Below are 19,326 nucleotides of genomic sequence, written 5' to 3'. Positions count from 1 at the left end.
GTATGAAGCGTGCTTCATACAAGAACAAACAGGGGACGAAGGAAGAGGAAGACAGGGAGGGCAATTCAATTAGAATAAAACGGAGGAATACATCCGTCGGTATTAGGCTATGTGTTCTTTTAGTTGCGTTTATAAGCAACGCAACATTGCATGCGTGTCGTCATTGCTTCACCAGCCTCCTATGGGTAAACCACATTGTGGCGGAACATGAATTTATTTTCCAAGAGTGATATATATGCATCTGCATCAACAATGCAACTTGGCACGGCTAAGATATAAAAGAATGCAACCAAGCACAAGCTGGGACAACAAGTCTTTATTCCGGCAAGTAAACAGAGATCTCGCATGAGGTAACAATTGGATGCGGCGCAAACGTATCTCCGAACATTTCATTCTGCTTTTCTGTCGTGTCTTGACAGTTTGTGACCACATGTCCACAAATCATGCATAGTTCAGCGACTAACATATTTTTAGACGACGAAACACAAAACCACACGTAATACATTACTTGAAAGCGAAGCTACTGCGTGGCCAACAGTCAGTCCTATCTCCAGAGCAAGAATTCTTTTAAAGAGTCGTGTTGCCTTCGTACTTGCCTATGTCATTGAAAATTTAATTTTTAGAGATTATTAACATTACAAAAGTGAATAACAGAGGACACGTACTTATGCGCATAGGCAAACAACAAAACCATAACTACAACTGCGTTCTAACATCTATGTGTAGACTGCCTCCGATTACTGCGTGCAACTGTTTATCACAAAGAGCCATTCGAAACAAAATTTCAAGCTTGGCACAATCTATAACTTCGGCATTTTTGTTAACGCCTTGTTCCTCGTGAAGTGTTTCTAGTTGATCTCGATCTCGGCATCATGCTGCTGTGTTTATTAGGCTGAGCAGGCACAAATACACCCAAGGCCAGTGCTTCCAGTGCGACGCCTGAGAACCTGCAACAAGTAAAAAAAGAAGACATGTTCCTCCGTTGATGTGATCAAGCTGTAGAAAAGGATACTACTATGGTTGCATTGGTAATATATATTCTACTCAAGACAGGCTCTAACAGTTAGCTTTGTGCAAACCAAAGCTGAACTCTTGCCGATATATTTTTTTTTTCAAACGAACGGCTGTTCCGAAAGACGCTAGTCAAAACTCGCCAGTTTAGTTTGAGTTACTCTAAGTGGGCAAGAGCAAGTACCCTATAAAAGAAATTTTCGGTCCAGAAATATAAATGAGCCTCGATCTTCCTTGTGGGCACATTAATGAAACACTGGGCCCGGCTTAATACAAGCAGTATACACACAACGCCTTTACATAAGACTGCATTACTATGCAATGCTTTCAAAGTAGATTTGTTTTCGTCACAATAGCACCGAAAGAATATTAAGGACTTGTACTCAGAGCATACGAGGGCGCATATGCTTCCGGTAAAATATTGTGAAAACACTTTTGAGGGGTTTCTTAAAATTCTGAGGCTCATTATCATAATGAACAAAGAGTATGCACATCGTGTAATTACTAATTAACGTACCTATTCAAAAGGAAGTTAGAACGCACAAGAGACTGTTTTCATAATTATTGTGGCAGTCTTGCAAGAAGGAAATTAATGTAAGGCGGTTAAGGTAGCGTGAAACATCATTAATTCAACCGGGAAGTGCGCGGTAAATTCCTTATATATGCAGAGAAGGAAGTTTGCAGTAGAGAGGTTTCAGTGTCGGTGACTTTGCTGCGATGCTGGTGTTCTTATTAATTTTTCTAGGAATGCGAAGTTTGCGTTTTGAGAGGCCCAGCATCGGTTACTCTAAGGTTTCGCTAGTATGAGATTTATCCTTACATGGAACTCTCTTCACCAAGTGGATTTTCGGGCACCTTATTAAAAGAATAGGGTTTTTGATAAATTTGCATTTGAGGGTGCATTAAGTTCAAATGCATTCTCCACTCGGTCAAGCTATGATTACAGCCACTTGCGCTTGGTCGACGTTGCTGTCTGAAGAAGTGCGCAAACGAATGAGAAAATTTGTCTGCGGTGGTGGTGTCCGAATGTGCATAAGAATAACTCTAATGTGAATTCGACGTAGTGGTGTCACAAACATCTTAAAGCAAACAAGCACATTTATTCTAGCGGGAAGCTTTAGCCGCAGTTCTCACGTTCTTCTTGGTTCTGGTTCAATGTCATCCATTGGCACCATCCTGCTATGCAGCAAGACCCTGCATAATGGTATCGCTCGTAAACGTCATGTGACTAGATATGATGATACACATGCATAACATGAATATAACATCATTCGTTGACGGAAATATGGCTGCGCATAAAGAATAGTGACAGGAGCTAACTGCGTGAGTATGTTATTGGATGACTGTATTATCGAAATTTGAAAATAGTTCCTGTAAAGTAAGCTGCGGATACCTTCTCACTTTGGACGCAAAATTAAAAATAGGAGAGTCCGGAATGCACCTCCGAAAAGTCCAACGTGCCCGGTATGCAGGACTCGAGCAGGTTGTCTCATGGGATCCACCGTCAAGCGTTTGTCGAGTAGAGGGTCGGTTTGACCAAGGAAGATGGAATGCAGATGTGAGTGCGTGAGAAGTGTCGTGCGGGTTTTTTTTAAATTTTAAGTTGGGAGTTCCAGAGGGAAGGTTGAGGCAGACACCAGGCGAAATGTTGCCGAAGCAAGGTGACCCCCCCCCCCCCCGCCCCCTGCCTAACGACTGCATATCCTCTCCATTTACCTCTTTGCAAATAGCATGTGAATATTGTAGATGTATTCATTTGTACATAGAAGTGCCTGCTGATCTATGGTGGCTGTGGGGGTCCGCCAGCTACCGTAAGCTGCAAACAGGCGGGAGAAATCTGTGGAACTTTACTGTTCCGTACTACATTTACGGTTTTACATGGGGTGTCTCTGTGTCACGCACTCAATTTCTCGACTGACTCATAAATTGGGGAAATAGTTTTGCAGATGCTCGCAAAAGAGCCCTTTCGCGACAGGTGTTCTAGATACGATGCCTATCCCTTCGCAGCCGACATCTATCCCAGCGGCATTCAGTACAAATGTATCAAATAAATATAGGCACCAAAGTAAACCAAAACAAGGTAGTTATTGGCCTGGCTTTTCCTCTTCAACAGTTTTTAATCAATTTCGCACATAAATTAATTAAATAAATTCTTTGCCTTTATGTGCAAAAGAAATTAAAAAAAGAACACACGATATGTTAATGAGGCACGCCGTAGTGGTGGACCCGGGTTTATAATGGACCACTTGGGGTTCTCGACGCGCGACTGAAGCGAATTGCAAGAACGTTTTTTCGCACTTAACGCCCATCGAAATGTGGCTAACACTGCCGGCAATCGAACCCACCCACTTCGTGCTTCGCAGCGCGGCCATAGAGTCATTGCAACTAACTGCCCCACTTAGTGTTCTATCAGACTTGGTCAATTTGGCTCGATGTGCCAGTAACGGCCACCGTTACTCGCATATCGTAACAAAACAATCACTGCTGCCTTTGTGCCTCTGACGTATGTTGAAAAACACTCGTACACTGCTGATGGGTGATGGTGCTTTTTAACTATGATTTGGCAGATAAAGTTATCAGCGACACGGTTTTCTGCGATGGTAAGGTAAGGCAGCATGAAATACCGGGGTAGGCAATATTCGTTGTGCCGTCATATGTGATCAAGATTGATTTATTTTCTCCCCTGCCTTCGCGAAGCGTCTTCTTGATAGGGGTACTGGGGTTACTTTGCGTGCCTCAATCTCTAGACGTTTAGTCTGAAAGGCAGGAGAACCCGGAAGAGAAAAACTTACGTGATATCTACCAGGAAAACAGGCCGACGAGACCACAATTACACGCTGCAAGAGCATGCTATTTCTTCAACTTCCACTTAAAACTGTGTCTAGAAAGCGACTTCTATTCTCTCATGATGGATTCTATTCGTTTGCTTCCTAAATGTAGTTTAGGAGCGCGGCTTGAATCCCAGAGATAATGCCCAAGAGGTTGATGCATTCCAGGCTCCTTGTGTAATTAAAAAAATAAATAGTGACCCTGCTCCTATAGCCATGCAAAGCTAACGAATCACTGCGCAGACCCGATTTATTTCGCATAATACTGACATTTGGGTAACAACGTGTCCCAATTAAAAAATATTGAGCATGTAAAGCTACGCTTCTGTCAGCGTTTCCACGATTAAAGCTAATGAAGAACCAGCGGTCGATAAGGACAGGTATTTAGATATCCTTGTGCTCACACCTCCAACACCTGTAGAACTAACTCTAACATAATCCAAAGCATCCAAGAAGCCCTCACGATATGCCGTGGTCTACCGCGGAGTGTGTCGACGACTGAACTTATTGCAGTCGCCCAAGATTACAATATTAGAACGAACGTTACCAGTAAAACAATGCGTGTGCACATAAGACACTTCGCTCAGATTCCTACCCACCACCTCGCAAGTCTCCCAGTAGAAAGGCACCACTCGACATTCAGTGCGACTATCTTCGCGCACCGTGCCTCTCTCAGGTCAGGCTACACACCTGCGGCAAGACCTTCCATTCCTCCATGGTGCGTGCGCCGTATTCAAGTAACCCTTACAATCCCAGGACTGCAGAGAAACTCGGACTTGCCGTCATCAGCACTCAATCAACTAACTTTGCTTCTCTTGTACGAGAAATACATCGACTGCACACACGTCTATACTGATGGGTCAACTGATGGGCCGGGGGCCCTGTAGTTATACCAACAATGGGAATCACCCAGCGGTTCAGGGCTTCCCATATCACTGCGTCTACAGGTGCAGAGCTCGCGGCTCTCCACGACGCGCTTCTGGTGATAAACGCTGAAAGTCCTCGAAAATGGGCAGTATTCTGCGATTCAAGGCCGGCCTTGCAATGTGCGCAGTCATTTCTCCGACATGGAACTCACGATCAGCTCACGTGCGGTGTCGTGGAACTTGTCCATCACTTGAGAGAAAAAAGCCATCATATCTCCTTTCAGTGGATGCCAGGTCATTGCGGTATGGTAGGAAACGATGACGCAGCTAAGGCATCTCGGACGTCAAACCAAGAAGACCGTTGCGTCCCCATTCCTCTCACAATGACCGACGCTGCGAGACAACTTCGCATTCTAGCACGCACGCTGTCCTTAGCAGAATCGAGTACCGCACATACAAGGTTCACAAGACTGCACATACTAAACCCTTTATGGAACTCAGCCCTCCGGCCGGACAGCACCAACGCAAAGCGTCTCTTCTGTGTCGGTTGTGGCTTGGAGTTGCCTTCACGAATGCCTACTCAGCACTAATTGGAATGGATGATCGTCCTGCATGTGACGTTTGCGGATGCGAGGAGAACATTGACCACTCATTGTGTCATTGTCTTCAATTTAAAGCACTAAGACAATATTTGTCCAACACATTGAGGAAATTAGATGATCGTCCTCTGAGTGAACAGATAGTATTACAGCACCGTCCCCACTAATCATCGCCTCAGAAGGCAGTGAAGGCAATAATGTGCTATTTCAGAACGTCTGGTTTGCGCAGGCGGCTTTGACTCAAGTACTGTCCGTGCACGTCTCCTATACCTTCTCTCTCTCTTCTCTCTCTTTCCCTTCTCCCTTCCCCCAGCGTAGAGCAGCCAACCAGATTCTTGACTGGTTAACATCACTGTATTCCTTGTATTCCTCTCTCTCTGGTGCTTACAAGAGATAGCTTGATGTTTTGATTTCAAAAAGAATTTATCTCAGATCATAGTGGTCAAATTTCACTGCACTCACATGAGTGAAGGCATTTAGCTTCCCTCTGACCAAATACTGCATGTACAACGGACACGTGGCACACGTTAATAATTATCTGGTTTTTAACATCTTAAATGAAACGTAGAGGCTATGCTATATGCTGTAGTGGAGCACGCATGATTCATTTTGACCCCTGAGGTGTGCAATGTTCGGTGCCTGAGCATTTTCTCGTACTGCAACTATGTGATGTCACGCCATTTTAGTTCCATATAGAGCCGGAGCAAGCCATGTGGCTGTTTGGCTTATTACAGAGCAGATATACACAAAGACCGAAGAAACGCGAACACAGAGGTATACCGCACGTCTGTCGTCTCGTTTCTTCTGTCCTTGTGTATATCTGCACGGCAACTTACCAATATGTTGTACCAAAAAACCCAAACTACACCATCACTGAAGTTACATGGTGTTATTTGCCCGATTTTGACAAATTGAGCCACAAAGCCATTAAAATCACTCCGGGAACGTGATAAAAAAGAACATTATGACATTTGTATCAAGATGGTCTCGAACAAAGATCTTGATTATATTCGTAAAATGGTTCGCATTACAGTTCAGGTAATTCGATATTGCTATGGCAAAGCGAAATTCGCTTGCAGAGATAATACTTAATTTGAACCCGCACAAGTACTTTAACGATACCAACTTCTCCCTGTAAAAATAAGTTATCACAAGCTGGCGCTTACATACAGATCTACAATATTTATTTTGTTGTTGTTGTGAAGGTTCATGTGTTCAGCGCTTCAGAAAAATGTGTTCAGTGTACCAGAATTTCACTGTTTTAATTTTATCTCAGTGCATCCAGGCTTACGAGCACCCCCACAGTGCCAAATATCAAAACATGTGCACTGCAAAGCAAAAACATGAAGAAGAGTGATGTGGGCACCAATGGACTCTTGAGTTTCGCTTTCTCCCTTTTCATTCATTGAAGTATCTCTTATGTACGCATATTTCTTTTATTACAGCACGCTCAACAGGCTTGTTGGAATCTACGTTAAGCGATGCCATCTTGAACAAGCTATACAAATGCTCTTCAAAGAGACGCGTTAGAGCCAAGTGGATTTCATTTTCAATTATGTAGCTGTTCACATATCCTGCTTATATGGAAATTCAAGCTTAAATTATAGCATGCGACGTGGATGCAGCGATGATATACAAGCTAATTCAACGTTTTCTGAACTTTGAGGGAAGTATATGTGCTTGTCAAACGTACATAGATGCGTGCACAGCATAGCTTTACAGCGCTGTGTCCCCATTACATTCTTGTTTCTTTGTATCTTGTGTAGTGCGCTGACCGCCATTATGACTAAGCAGAGGTGAGCATGAGTGTACTATAGAGCTCAGTACGAGTTACAGTGCGGAAGGGTGTGGCAAAGCAGTCGTCTGTTGTAGCTCATACTGATCGCTATGGTGCGTATAGAGAAGTAGGAAATGTTGCCTCCTATTTTTATTGCGGCAATACCTCTGACTAACACCTGTCAAAACAAACAATTGCCCCCACAAAGCGACACACGTGAGCTCGGAAACTTTCCGCATACTTTATTCGGCCACACACCGACGCAAAATACGAACGAAGAGACGAAAAACATTGCTGCACATGCTAAAACTGTGCGACTGTAATGCAACAGCACTATCTCAATTATCATAATTTCACAAACTGGAACAACAGCTCACGTTGCAAAATCTCATTATAGCCTTTGCAAACACATGTGTGAGGATCTGCTCCACATGTCATCACCTCTGACTACAAAATTTGTGAGATCGGTTCAGTAAGTTCGACATCATCCAGGATAGCCTAGTTTACTATAACGCTATTTCCATGATCTGCTCATTTACTATTATACTATCTCTTTGGATCACCAAGCTTTACTTGACGAGAAACCGACATATAGAAGCAAGTGTTTATAGGGCAGACAACGAAAGCTTTGGTGCGACAAACAATTAAGCGTAACATATCTTCTCTATGTGAACAGAGTGGTTGTTCTGTCGCTAGCCGCCACCCGGAGCTAAATACAGGTATTAGGTTCCCGGCAGCTCATGCAGTCACGTAACGTGCCGCATTTTTTCTCTATGCCTTGTTTCGTCATGTCTTACGGTATGTGCATGCTAATCCTGGAAGCAGGGGTAGTGCTCGTTAGATCATAAATATCTGTCGCATGGCACCGGTGACGGCTACGGTGCCGCGGAAACGGTAAGTGCGCGCACTAAACTACCAGATCTTGTATACGTGCGTGACTTCGTGTATGATTGCACTCGTGTGCGTGCGTGCGTGCGTGCGTGTGCGTGTGTGCGTGCGTGCGTGCGTGCGTGCGTGCGTGTGTGTGTGTGTGTGTGTGTGTGTGTGTGTGTGTGTGTGTGTGTGTGTGTGTGTGTGTGTGTGTGTGTGTGTGCGTGTGCGTGTGTGTGTGTGTGTGTGTGTGTGTGTGTGCGTGTGTGTGTGTGTGTGTGTGTGTGTGTGTGTGTGTGTCTGTGTGTGTGTGTCAAAACAAGACACATTTTCCCGTCGTTTTCGTCGTTCATCGTAAATGAGCGTGCGTCTTAGCGCTGGTGTGTATGTGGAAACGACCAGTTCCTGCATAAACGGGCGAGTTGGCTAGGTAGTTTGACACAAATAATGTCTACATTTACTAAACAGCCTGAACGGTGCCAAGAAGAAAGGTGCAATTTGCGTGGCATTCCGGCTGGTTCTGTATAGAAGCCACGCTTACAAAAACGAACTCAACTTATTACCAACGCATGCCGTTTCCACACGTTTTCTGAGGTTGAGATTGTGGCAAAATTTCAAGGGAGGATAACGAATATTGAATAGAAGTTATAAATAGTTCTCATTTAATGGATCTTGAACAATTGAACATAGAAGAAATACTTGTTTTTTATGTTCCCTAAGCACCTATAGCTTGGGAACAGGTACGTATTGGCCAGGTCATAGATTGTGTACGTGGAGCAACTGTCAATACTGAACTGTGCGGGTTGACTTTGAAATAATGTATGCAAAGTTTTTTGCAGCTTCAGAAGTGCAGGCGTGTTTCCAGAATATTATTTACGTACGGTACTATAAACCTGAAATATTAGTAGTTTTTGAAAATAGCAATGCCACTGTCGTTGTTGAAGTTACTATATTTTGCCTTCGACACACGGGAAAATTTCACTCATCTAAGGTAATATTATTTCACACATGAAATGAACCGCAATTCCACGAGGTTATGCACGGCGCTAAATAATGTAATTTGCATAAAACTGCAATATTGTCCAAAATAAGGAACAAGGAATCTTTTCTCATAAGGCTCACTAATAAACTATAATCGATATGCTCGTCCAGTCAGCTGGTTATCTTAAACTACGTTCGTTTAGGCTACTAAATGATATTTATCCACACGATGTCGAGATCGAACTCTAGCTAGACAGAAATTCAACAAGTTGTCGTCAAACGTGGCCGATTTAGAGGAGGCATACTTGTTTCGCGGTGCTTATTAGGTTATCACATTCGAATGATCTCTTCAAACTTATTCAGTGTCTTCTCCTTTAAATTATGACAACAAACATCTGCGTGTAATACCGATTTATGCAAATGTGGATCGATGTAAATGACTTGAAATCTTGCCGTGCAACAACGGTATAAATTATGCGAGCATTATACAAATAATCTGCTTATTGACTCTTGACGACCGAGGGATGTCATGTGCTCGGTTGACGTCTTGTCAGTCATAAAGAAACCTTGCATTAGGAATATAAGATCCTGAACACACAGGAGAGTCTCTCAAATACTTACAACGAACGGTTGGTTCTTTGTTTTACGTGGTATTTTAACTATCTTGTGAGCTTGGTGTCAGGAATGAGAGGTAACACAACACCTTAGCCGACAAGAAAACAATGGCAAAATAAATAGAGGAATTGCTTCATTCTTTCATCCTTTCTTTTCTTTTTTTCTGCAAAACAAATCAATGAAAGGCAGTATTTACTAAGATATCTACTGTGCTATCAGAAATAATGTGGTTGGAGGCGTTATTGATTCAGCTTTCTTTTTCACTGCTTATCACGGAGGAGTCCAAGGTCATTCCCCGCATCTCCGAAATAAATTATGACTACAATGACAACAACATGTCAATCTTCTTACTTTGCTGAAGCGTCTCGTCTGCCATTGTCATGCCTCTTTAGGCTGCCGCCCCGTTGACGAAGAAAATTCTTGTTACGCAAAGCCACATTCAGTTTCACTTGCAAACAAACCTCGAGCATTTTTTTTTAAACTTTCTTGGCTGCGTCGCATACTGACGTCACTTCTGCATTAAATTTCGGCGTGTCGTGCTACAACAAAATGCAGAGGGTTAGGATTTCACAGCAGACGACGGTTAGCAACCTGATCCTGGCGGCCGCATTTCAATGGGGGCGAAATGCAAAAAAACATTCGTGCGCTTACGCTCGGGTGCACGTTAAGAAAGAAAGAACGTGGGCAAAATACCAGTACACCAGTAGGGCATGCCTCACAATGAGATCGCGGTTGTGGCATGCAAAGCGCAGAATTTTCTTTTTATTTTACCTCATAGTTTCTATTTTCTGAGAAGCACAGGGCATGCCGAAACAAACGCACACAAAGCATCTCGATGGCGGGCGACATAAAACACGCGCTTTACAACAGCAAAAAAAATGACAGCGACTAATTAGAGCTAGACATAAAGAGTATCAAATTACCATGAGCAGACAGCATCGACACGCAAAAAAGAAAGGAAAAGAAGAACAAGAAGAGAGGCGGCCAGCAACTACGTGCAGCGAACTGCCATTGGCTGCTCTCTCTTCAAAGCTACAATTTGCTGGACAAGCGTCGTGCAGAGCCTTGCTTAAAGTATATCGTCTCTTGGGCGTCATTGACATAAATTGACTGTAATTGCACAAGATGAAAATAAAAACAATTGTGCGTATCACAGTTAGTTGTATTGCGTTCCAAGAAGCCCTTCATTAAATCTTTGGTTCGAACAGATTGCAACATGTGCTTCGAAATGGCACGATCTGTTCCTAATGTATATATATATATATATATATATATATATATATATATATATATATATATATATATATATATATATATATATATATGTATATATCGTCATGCATAGTGTTTGTATGTCTACCACACAGAATAATATAATCGGCGAGGGCACGGGGTAGCCGCAGGTTGCAGAAACGGGGACAACTTATTTACGGTTCGCGGAGCGATATTCTCCGCGTGAACAGGCGGCAGTCCGCTGGCAGCTCGGCAGGCTCGGAAGGGTAAGGCCAATTTAGTCCGGGCGCGGCGTTTATATGGACGGGAGCGGCGTGGCCCCGACGGGCATTGTGATGCCGCAGCAGCCGCCGCCGCCGTGCGTGAAAATATTGCAGAGACGGGGAACAACGAGGCCGACCGTGCGCCCTTTCGAAGCGTGCCCGCCACGCGCGCCAAAGAGCGCATTCATTTGGCACCGCATGCCGAACTAATGGCCGACTCAGAAGCGGATCTAAAGAAATAAAAAAAAAAATTTGGTCAGCACGCGCGCCCGCGAAAACTTTCGATATAACCATCCTTTATTTCTACCACGTCGGCCAGGACGAAATTCCTGCGCACCGCGTCTGTAGCGCCATCTGCGGCGTTAACGGAAAGGCGATGCGCTCGATGCGGGGCGATGGGATTTTTAATCCCCGCCGAGAGAAGGAGCCTCATTGCGCCCGCCAGCACTTCTCTCGCGATGGCACCGGAGCGCTGCTGTGAGAAAATGCGTATAAACTGGTTAGACGCAGATAACATCGCGCGTGTATTTGACGTTAATTGCAGCGGCGAGGTAAAAAAAAATGCGCGAGTGTAATAACGAAGTGTCGGAAGAGAACAGATGCTCCCTTAACCATAGGTAAAATAGTTAAGGTAAACTCACAACCAGGTAATATAAACGAATGCTCTTTAAGCTCATGAATGCCCTGGTGCTCCACACAAATCGAAACCCGGGCGCCACTGACAGAATTGCGAAGCCACAACGTCATCCCCAGGACCGGAACCTCATAGCAACTGAGGAATCACGGAATGCTTTGTTATTGCTTTGGCAATTATTTAGCTCAAATTATTCACTAAGTCCACCTCCAGGATGGGGCCAATGCTATTCAGGAGAAGAAGGGGACGCGTGGTACCATTCGAGAGCATTCAGTGTGCTTAAGCTTCCCGCCTTCCTTCCTTGTTTCCTGCTACCTAAAAGAAGACGAAAATCTCTGTTTTACTTGTCTGATGGGTGTGATTTTGTGAGTTACAGGACTGTGCCTGACAAATATATAGGACCCTTGCTCTCCGCTAAAGGACTGCATTTTGCCATATGCGGAAACTGTGATATTATCCTGAAACAAGTGGTTCACTTCTTACTTATATTGTGGGAGTCAGTTACATAAATAAAGAGACAGTTAATCAAGTAATAGCATAGCCAGCATAAAAACGCGTAAACAAAGAGAGCGAAATTCAAAAATACCGAAGTAGAACGGCGACCTAACTGAAGTGTTCTCGGTCGCCAAATAATAATAATAATAATAATAATAATAATAATAATAATAATAATAATAATAATAATAATAATAATAATAATAATAATAATAATATAATAATAATAATAATAATAATAATAATCTGAACGCACACGTATATAATGTCTTTATATTCGAGGTTCTAAAGAAATTAGGCTAATTTCATAGCGCGGATAGTCAGCGATATTAAAGCAGCAATGCTAAAGCGTGCTTCGTGTTTCCTTAACTGAGAAGAAAAAGGGCAGGATGGCTGTGTAAAGTTCAACTATATTTTAGGCATGCGAGTCTGCTCCAAGACTTTAATAGTCAAGCCCGTCTGACGCATAATAACTTGACGTAATTTGTTTTGCTTAAATCAAATAAATCCAGATGCCGAAATCATTAATTACCAAAAAAGGAAACAAACGAAATTACTTGCATTTGCATTGGCCAGTTGGAAATGTGTATGTGGAAGCGTACGCATTTCTACCCTAATTACTCGACCAGCTGACTTCCTCGTTAGTATTTATTTATTTATTTATTTATTTACTTATTTATTTATTTTATTATTTTATTTACTTCAAACACTGCTGTGCCACTTGGCTACGGGTATCGCAGGTGTGGGAAGTACAATATAGAATTCAAAATCAGTGGTTCACGAGATATGTGGGGGCTGATCGGGAAAGCCTTTGCTCCCATTTATTATTAGTGAAATTAAGGTACATACAGGTAATTACAAATATTCGTTATTCTACGTACCGTACACTATATTTTACACAATGTACCCACACCTGTTCGGACATTTGTCCCCTCGCAGCACAAAATTTCAGATGCCCCTGTGGCATAATTCCACCGGCTGACTGCGGAACAACCATCGGACGTCTGCATGGGCTTCATCATTGCACGTGAATCGCTGCTCCGCCAGGAACTTCTACAGCGGACCGAAAACATGGAAAACACTAGGGGCGAGGTCCGGACTACGTGGTGGGTGGTCCAGACTCTCCCAGTGAAATGAGCGGGGCTTGTCGGCTGTGAGCGACGGAAGGGTATACGGAACTCAAGATTTGATAAAAATCGGACATGAAGGGAAAATACGTCCCAATCTTAAGGTAGTGCGCGCAAACAATGTTTATTTACACATCGCAGTGCGGTGATAAAAATAAGCCCTCGTAGGTCATTAGTCACTTGTGCGCCGAAAAGAACAGTATAGAAGCTGCAGTAGTACTGACATCAGTAGTGGAACGTTAGGGGAGGTTGATTGCCGGAAGCTCTGTCGTTTTTATGCTAACCGTAGGGGGATAACTTCTTTCCAAATCATCAAAAAAGACAGTCTCAATAACAAATGCTTTCCAAACGAAGAGCTTTCTTTGGCTTTTTCGCTTATGTTCGTGGTCGGCGATTAGTGGTTACTGACGCTCAGACCTTCACCGCCGATGCAAAGGCGGCGTGCTGTCGCTATACCAGGTTGCGGGGTGTGGTCGCCCTGAACGCCAACGATGGAATAATAATAATAATAATAATACAAAAACCACTTCAAAACCAGGGAAACTGAACATGGGCGACATTGACGAAGGTAGATGTCAGCTTCGTTATAGACACGCCTTGGTAACGTTGTCCGTTAAGCGTAACGAAGTTGTGCGGGCCAGGCGAATAGCCGGGTCTGCAGGCACGTGCTGTGGTGTAAGACTTTGGGGCATTGGAAGTTGTTTTCGATGCGGTGGTGGATCGCTTGGGAAGGACAAGCCTCTTCTTCTCCCGCTGGCCTCTCCCATGTGGTGTCTGCAGGAGAGGGCCCCGGCACCCCTACCGATGTGCTAATTAATTGCTGTGTTCTCTACAGAATTACGCAATAAATCAACATTCAACATATGTTACCAACAATCAACAAACGTTACCAGCATATCCCTGTTGCAATAAATACATGCGTTTAAGAGCATCATTCCTTTAACAAAGCGGATAGCTTGGTAGACGCCTTCGGCTATTCGCTTACATTGGGAATCATAGTCGATAGTTTCTGTGCAATTTTTTTGTCCTTCTTAGCAACCAGTTTGCGGCTATCAACAAAATTTATCAGCACATTTTTAAGCAGCTTAACAGCGAAACTCAAGACAGGAGGTCACTAAACGTAAGAATGTGTTTGTATCATTATTGTTGTGACTTCGATATAACGGCGTCAAAGGAAACGCAAAAGGCAAAACGCATCTTTGAATATATAGCACATGCCAACTAGAACTCAGGGTGGTGGACAGAAGTACATATACAGGGTCCTGTCCCGACCATCACGCAAGATTTAAAAATACGCATATTATACACAGCTGCACAGAACCAAGGTAATGTTATTTGCCGTCGCTTGGAAATTCTCAGATTATTCTTGCTTTCCGCCTCATTACCTAATTAGTCCGAATTAGTTAATCAGTTTCTCAAATATTATACTTAGATGAAAAGTGTCTATGAAGAATTTGTAGAGGAACATCGAAAACTCCCGATAGAGCTTGCTGTTCCTCAATACGTGCCTCAGAAAAGTGCTTTTTCTAGTGTGAAAGAAGCCCGCCAATGTACGCAAACCGCCTTGAGCGGTCAGTCGCGCGGCAATTTCGGGTGTATTTGCCGGCTCCTATATGAAGCTCCTATAACGCTCCGCCTGCTATGTTTATGTTGTGGGTGCGAGGGAAAGCTTGCGAGCGTGAGCTGAGTAGGATGATGCCTTGATGCGCGCAGTCTTCCCGCACGCCCAATGATGTTGCAACTCACGTGATGAAGCGCACTCTAGGGGTGCAGAACAGGCATCTCCTCCTCTAGCGTGGCAGTGGCTGCGCATGGCTCTTCACGCGGTTGACCTCATACGCGGCCCATGCACCTTATTTCAGAGGTAATCAGCGGCAGGTGTAAATGTTAAGGGCGAACCGAGATGGCTGGAGGCTTCATGCGGTCTGTGTTTCTGCTAATCTATAGTGTTCGAGGCGGTGTAAAGTTTTTGAGGAGCAGCGAAGCGAGAGGCAAGACGAAGGGTTCACTCCAGGAGTCGGCGCTGTACATGACGCCAGAGTTGTGACAGCGAATGTCCGTGGTCATCGAGTGTGATCTGTTCAATCTCTGCACGTGCGTGACACCAGGCTGGTTAATTTGTTTCATAAGCAAATGCTCACTGCAATTTTACACGGCAAATAAGACAAAGAACCTTACTTCTTGAACTCGTCTTATACTTTGCAATCACTATCAATCTTCCGTTTCGGACGAAAGTGCGACATTTGCAGACCTGATTCTTACGGCGTACAGAAAAGCGATTGCATCAACGATACTTAAGCAAAGCGACTGGGCCTGCCCGTATAGCATTCGTGGATAGAGGCCACGGTACATATTCTTTCGGTACGTATTATACGTATTCGGTACGTATAATTTCCGCCTGGAATTATCCCATGTCAGCACAACATTCATCCACCAGTGGCCCGTGACTACGCTGATGCTAATAAAGTGGCTACTTTGAAGGTAACGCGATAGTATGCGCTATTACTGCGACTGCCATATTCATATAAACGCGACTGAAAATCTTCGCGCCAATGTTCACGTACGTGAAACGTTTTCTGCAATCTTCACTGCTGACGTAACCGCACAAGAACAATACAATTACCTCGTTTGGATCCCTTTAATACACGTCCTACCAGTGCCACTGCATCATACAGTAAGTACTATGTAAAAACACTCAAGGAAATAACGAATCTCACCATGTGCTTGAAACTCCCGGCGCACGAACTAAAACGTACCAGGTTGGCTATTCACGATAGCGCAAAGGAAAGCGCGACTTCGGTGGTGCTTTCACTATATACACAAACTGGTGCACAAACACAGTAAACACAATTAGATGCGTGCACACGGCTGTATATGCAATCACCCCCTTCACAATCGCGCAACCGTGGGTCGAGGCTGTCCCCGTGCGCCCATATAATGACAGCGAAGGCGCCATCAGACAGCCAACACAGACGGTCGGTGACCCACATTAGCCAAATTGTATGCCGTTCGTCTGTGGTTACGTGATAGACATGAGTAAATATGAAAGCGTGTGGCACTGTTTGCAACCGTTTCCAAAGGACGTAAATGTGTTTAATGTGTTCCCGTGGCATCATGTTTATACACAGCGAAAGCGTTGCCGGAATCGCACTTACATTCGCGCCTGCGTGAATTACGAAGCCGGCACCCTTTAACTCACTCCTGTACATCCAAGGACACGTTTACACGCGTTTAACACTTCCAAACTGCATTTAGCAAAACTACACGAGTGCTAACTCTCATCGCTGACGACGCATGTTGAGTTGTACGAGTTCACTACACACGTCTCTACACACGGAAATGTGTGATGCAGGGCGGTTGGAAATTGGAATTGCGACTAGTCGAAATGAACCTAAGCATTTTGGTTGTTTAGAACATGTCACGCCTACAAACTATTAACACAATATCTTAGATATTCGGAAATTCTTGGCACGCAATCCAGGAACGCGCCATTTCTTCCGGCGGTTCTCCTCAACAGGTAACCAACGAAAACTTATTTCTTGTGCCTTTTCACGCAACGCAGACCGACAAAACTCACTGGCATTGGACGTTTCATTCCTTACAACACTGATAACCATATACGCACTCACTAAACCACAATACCGACTGCTCCATTGACATAGGGAGAGCCGGCAGAGTGCCTTCCACGATGAAGTCACAACTCACAACCGCACCAACACATGTGCCTGAGCTTTGCGGGGTGAAGAACCTTTATGCTGACCCCTGGCGCCAATGTTTTCCCACACGTAGTAGATAAGGGAGGAACTGCGGGGGCACTGTCTCTGCTGCGCAGCAGCGCACATCTCATCTGATGAGTAATGCCAACATGCTATCATGTGTCTTCACAACACTTGCCGAGGAGGTCAAGCGAGAAGCTAAACGCGCTGAAGCAAGGTGGGACTGCGTTCGTGCCCAGACTCAGGAGGAACGCGCTGCTGCACGTGCGATTCACGCTGCAGCTGAGCGCTTGCGGTGCCAAGACGTGCTGGCCGAGGCAAGGACAACGCCGACAAAACCATGAAGTTATCCAGTGCGGAGCGTACGCACATCGTGCCCGCCATAAGGTCGCGGCAGTACGGGAACGCGATGCTGGCTCAAAGCGACAACGCCGTGACCTCCAGTTCTCCAGCAGGAAGCAGATGCATATCGTTCCCGTCATCAAGATGGGGCAGTGCGGTAACATGAGGCCGATGCGGGGTGACAACATTGACAAGGCCCTCCAGTTGTATGTATTATATTGTATGTCTTATCACAACAGCATCTGCTTTACACGACGGTGTTCACCGAGTCGCATGAACTTTTGCTGTGGCAACTTTGACATATGTTATTGTTGAGTTGAAAGTTTGAAGTGCGTCTCCTATAATGATTGAAAATTAAATTCGAAATATTTCATGTCGAAACCACGATATGATTATGAGGTGCTCCGTAATGGGGACATCGGATTAATTTTAACCAGTTGGAGCTCTTTAACGGGCACCTAAATTTAAGTATACGCGTGTTCTTGCATTTCGCCATACTCTAGATCCAGCCATCGCTGCCGGGAATGAGCCCGTTACATCGAGCTTGGCAAGGCAACACCATAACCACTAGGCTACCGCGACGTGTGTAATTAATGGCTTTCGCAAGTTTTAAAATGTTTTCCTGAAGCTGTTATGACTATTTGCGTCATTAAAAAGATTGTGTCTCGCCATTAGGGACTTTGCACAACCACTTAAAAGCAATTCACGTTTCAAGAAGATATGGATGCCGCGCATGAGTTCAGAGTTAACTTGTCACGTAGTAGGTGGTTCTGCGTCCAAATTAAAAAGAGAAAAAGAAAACGCGATAAAGTATGTTGGTCGGGTGACGTTGAATTACGTGAAATTTGAATGCTTGTGAACCAACTGTATTCACACGGCACATCAGCATGAAAGACGGCTGAATACTGAAATATAATACAGAGTTTAACATTTTATTGCAGTAAGCCGTCTTTTCTCAAAGCATTCGGAGTGCACACGGCCAGCTCTCGAAAACGCTGAAAACTCTGCATCTACATTCTCCGAAACATTTCGCTCAACTACGTTCACCGAGCGCGTTTACGCCGCGATGGCGAAACCAGAATACGTTTAACATGCGCGAGCGAGGTATTCGGCGCCGAATATCGAACACGAGAATAGCGCCAATGAGCGCAACAAAAAGCCGCCCTCGCTTTTCGCAACACTCAGAGCCCGCAGCACGCTACAACGTCGCTTGACAGGCCGCGAGACGTATTCGGACCTCGCCTCCCGTTCTGAACCAGCGTCGTTTGTCAACCGGGCGGGGGGCAGCCGTTCTCGCGAAGAAAAACGACACGGCCAGCAATCGGTTCGGCAACACTGGCGCGCTGTCTCGTGCACTACACCTGACGCCCCTTGTTTATCCCTACTTTCGCGCTGCCGCACCAATGGAGAGGCCCGAGATTCGCGAACGGTGCCGGGAAAATTGCAGCTGTCGAAAGAGCGCGCAGCATGACAGCATGCGCTGCATCATGGAAGAGCACGGATTGCCGTAACGGGGAAAATTACTCTTAAGTGGCAGAGTGAGTGCTCCACTACGAGTGTTGCAGAACAAAGAAACGCGCGGTATGTTCGTTTGAGGACTACGAAATCTTAGCTGGCATATGCTTGCTTACCGCAGCGCGAACCAATTTTTAGTCGTGATCGCCTAGACTACGCTGCAGCGTATACATGAGCCTTGCTAAAACCTTCTTTCGTTAGGTGTCGTCACTAAGTTCGACCTTGTGAACTTTTTTCTAACTTCGTTCGTCGGTACGAATTCAGTGAGAAAGACAACCAGAGAAAGTTTCGCACCACTGGCCGAACCATGTGTCTCAGGACCTCTAGTCAGTCAGCCAGGTCATAACCACTAAGTTATCAGTTCAGTGATGTATCCAGTTCCACCGAGAAAGTGGTGTCCCTCAAGGCGATGTCACGTTTCTATGGCGCTTCTATGGCGAACCCTTGCCGCAAA

At 44.7% G+C, this 19,326-nt stretch overlaps 1 protein-coding gene across 3 annotated transcripts in view; it reads right to left on the bottom strand.

The window, feature by feature from the left end:
• Window positions 1-300: 300 nt before the first annotated feature.
• The window catches only part of LOC126531390 (cell adhesion molecule 4-like), a 545,870-nt gene continuing 526,844 nt past the window's right edge, over window positions 301-19,326 (bottom strand). For 2 of the 3 annotated variants that reach the window (XM_055071136.2, XM_050178898.3), the window contains exon 4: window positions 301-947. In XM_055071136.2, the coding sequence (XP_054927111.1) occupies window positions 888-947 (60 nt within the window). In that variant the 3' untranslated portion in view covers window positions 301-887. Of the gene's footprint in view, window positions 948-2,145; window positions 2,206-19,326 lie in introns of all 3 variants that reach the window. The other variant, XM_055071137.2, reaches the window with a different exon arrangement.

Source organism: Dermacentor andersoni, chromosome 5 (assembly GCF_023375885.2).
Source record: "Dermacentor andersoni chromosome 5, qqDerAnde1_hic_scaffold, whole genome shotgun sequence".
In the NCBI taxonomy this organism is placed as follows: Eukaryota; Metazoa; Arthropoda; class Arachnida; order Ixodida; family Ixodidae; genus Dermacentor; species Dermacentor andersoni.
The sequence above is the reverse complement of the archived record's forward strand: the minus strand, read 5'-3'. Positions and strand labels throughout refer to the sequence as shown.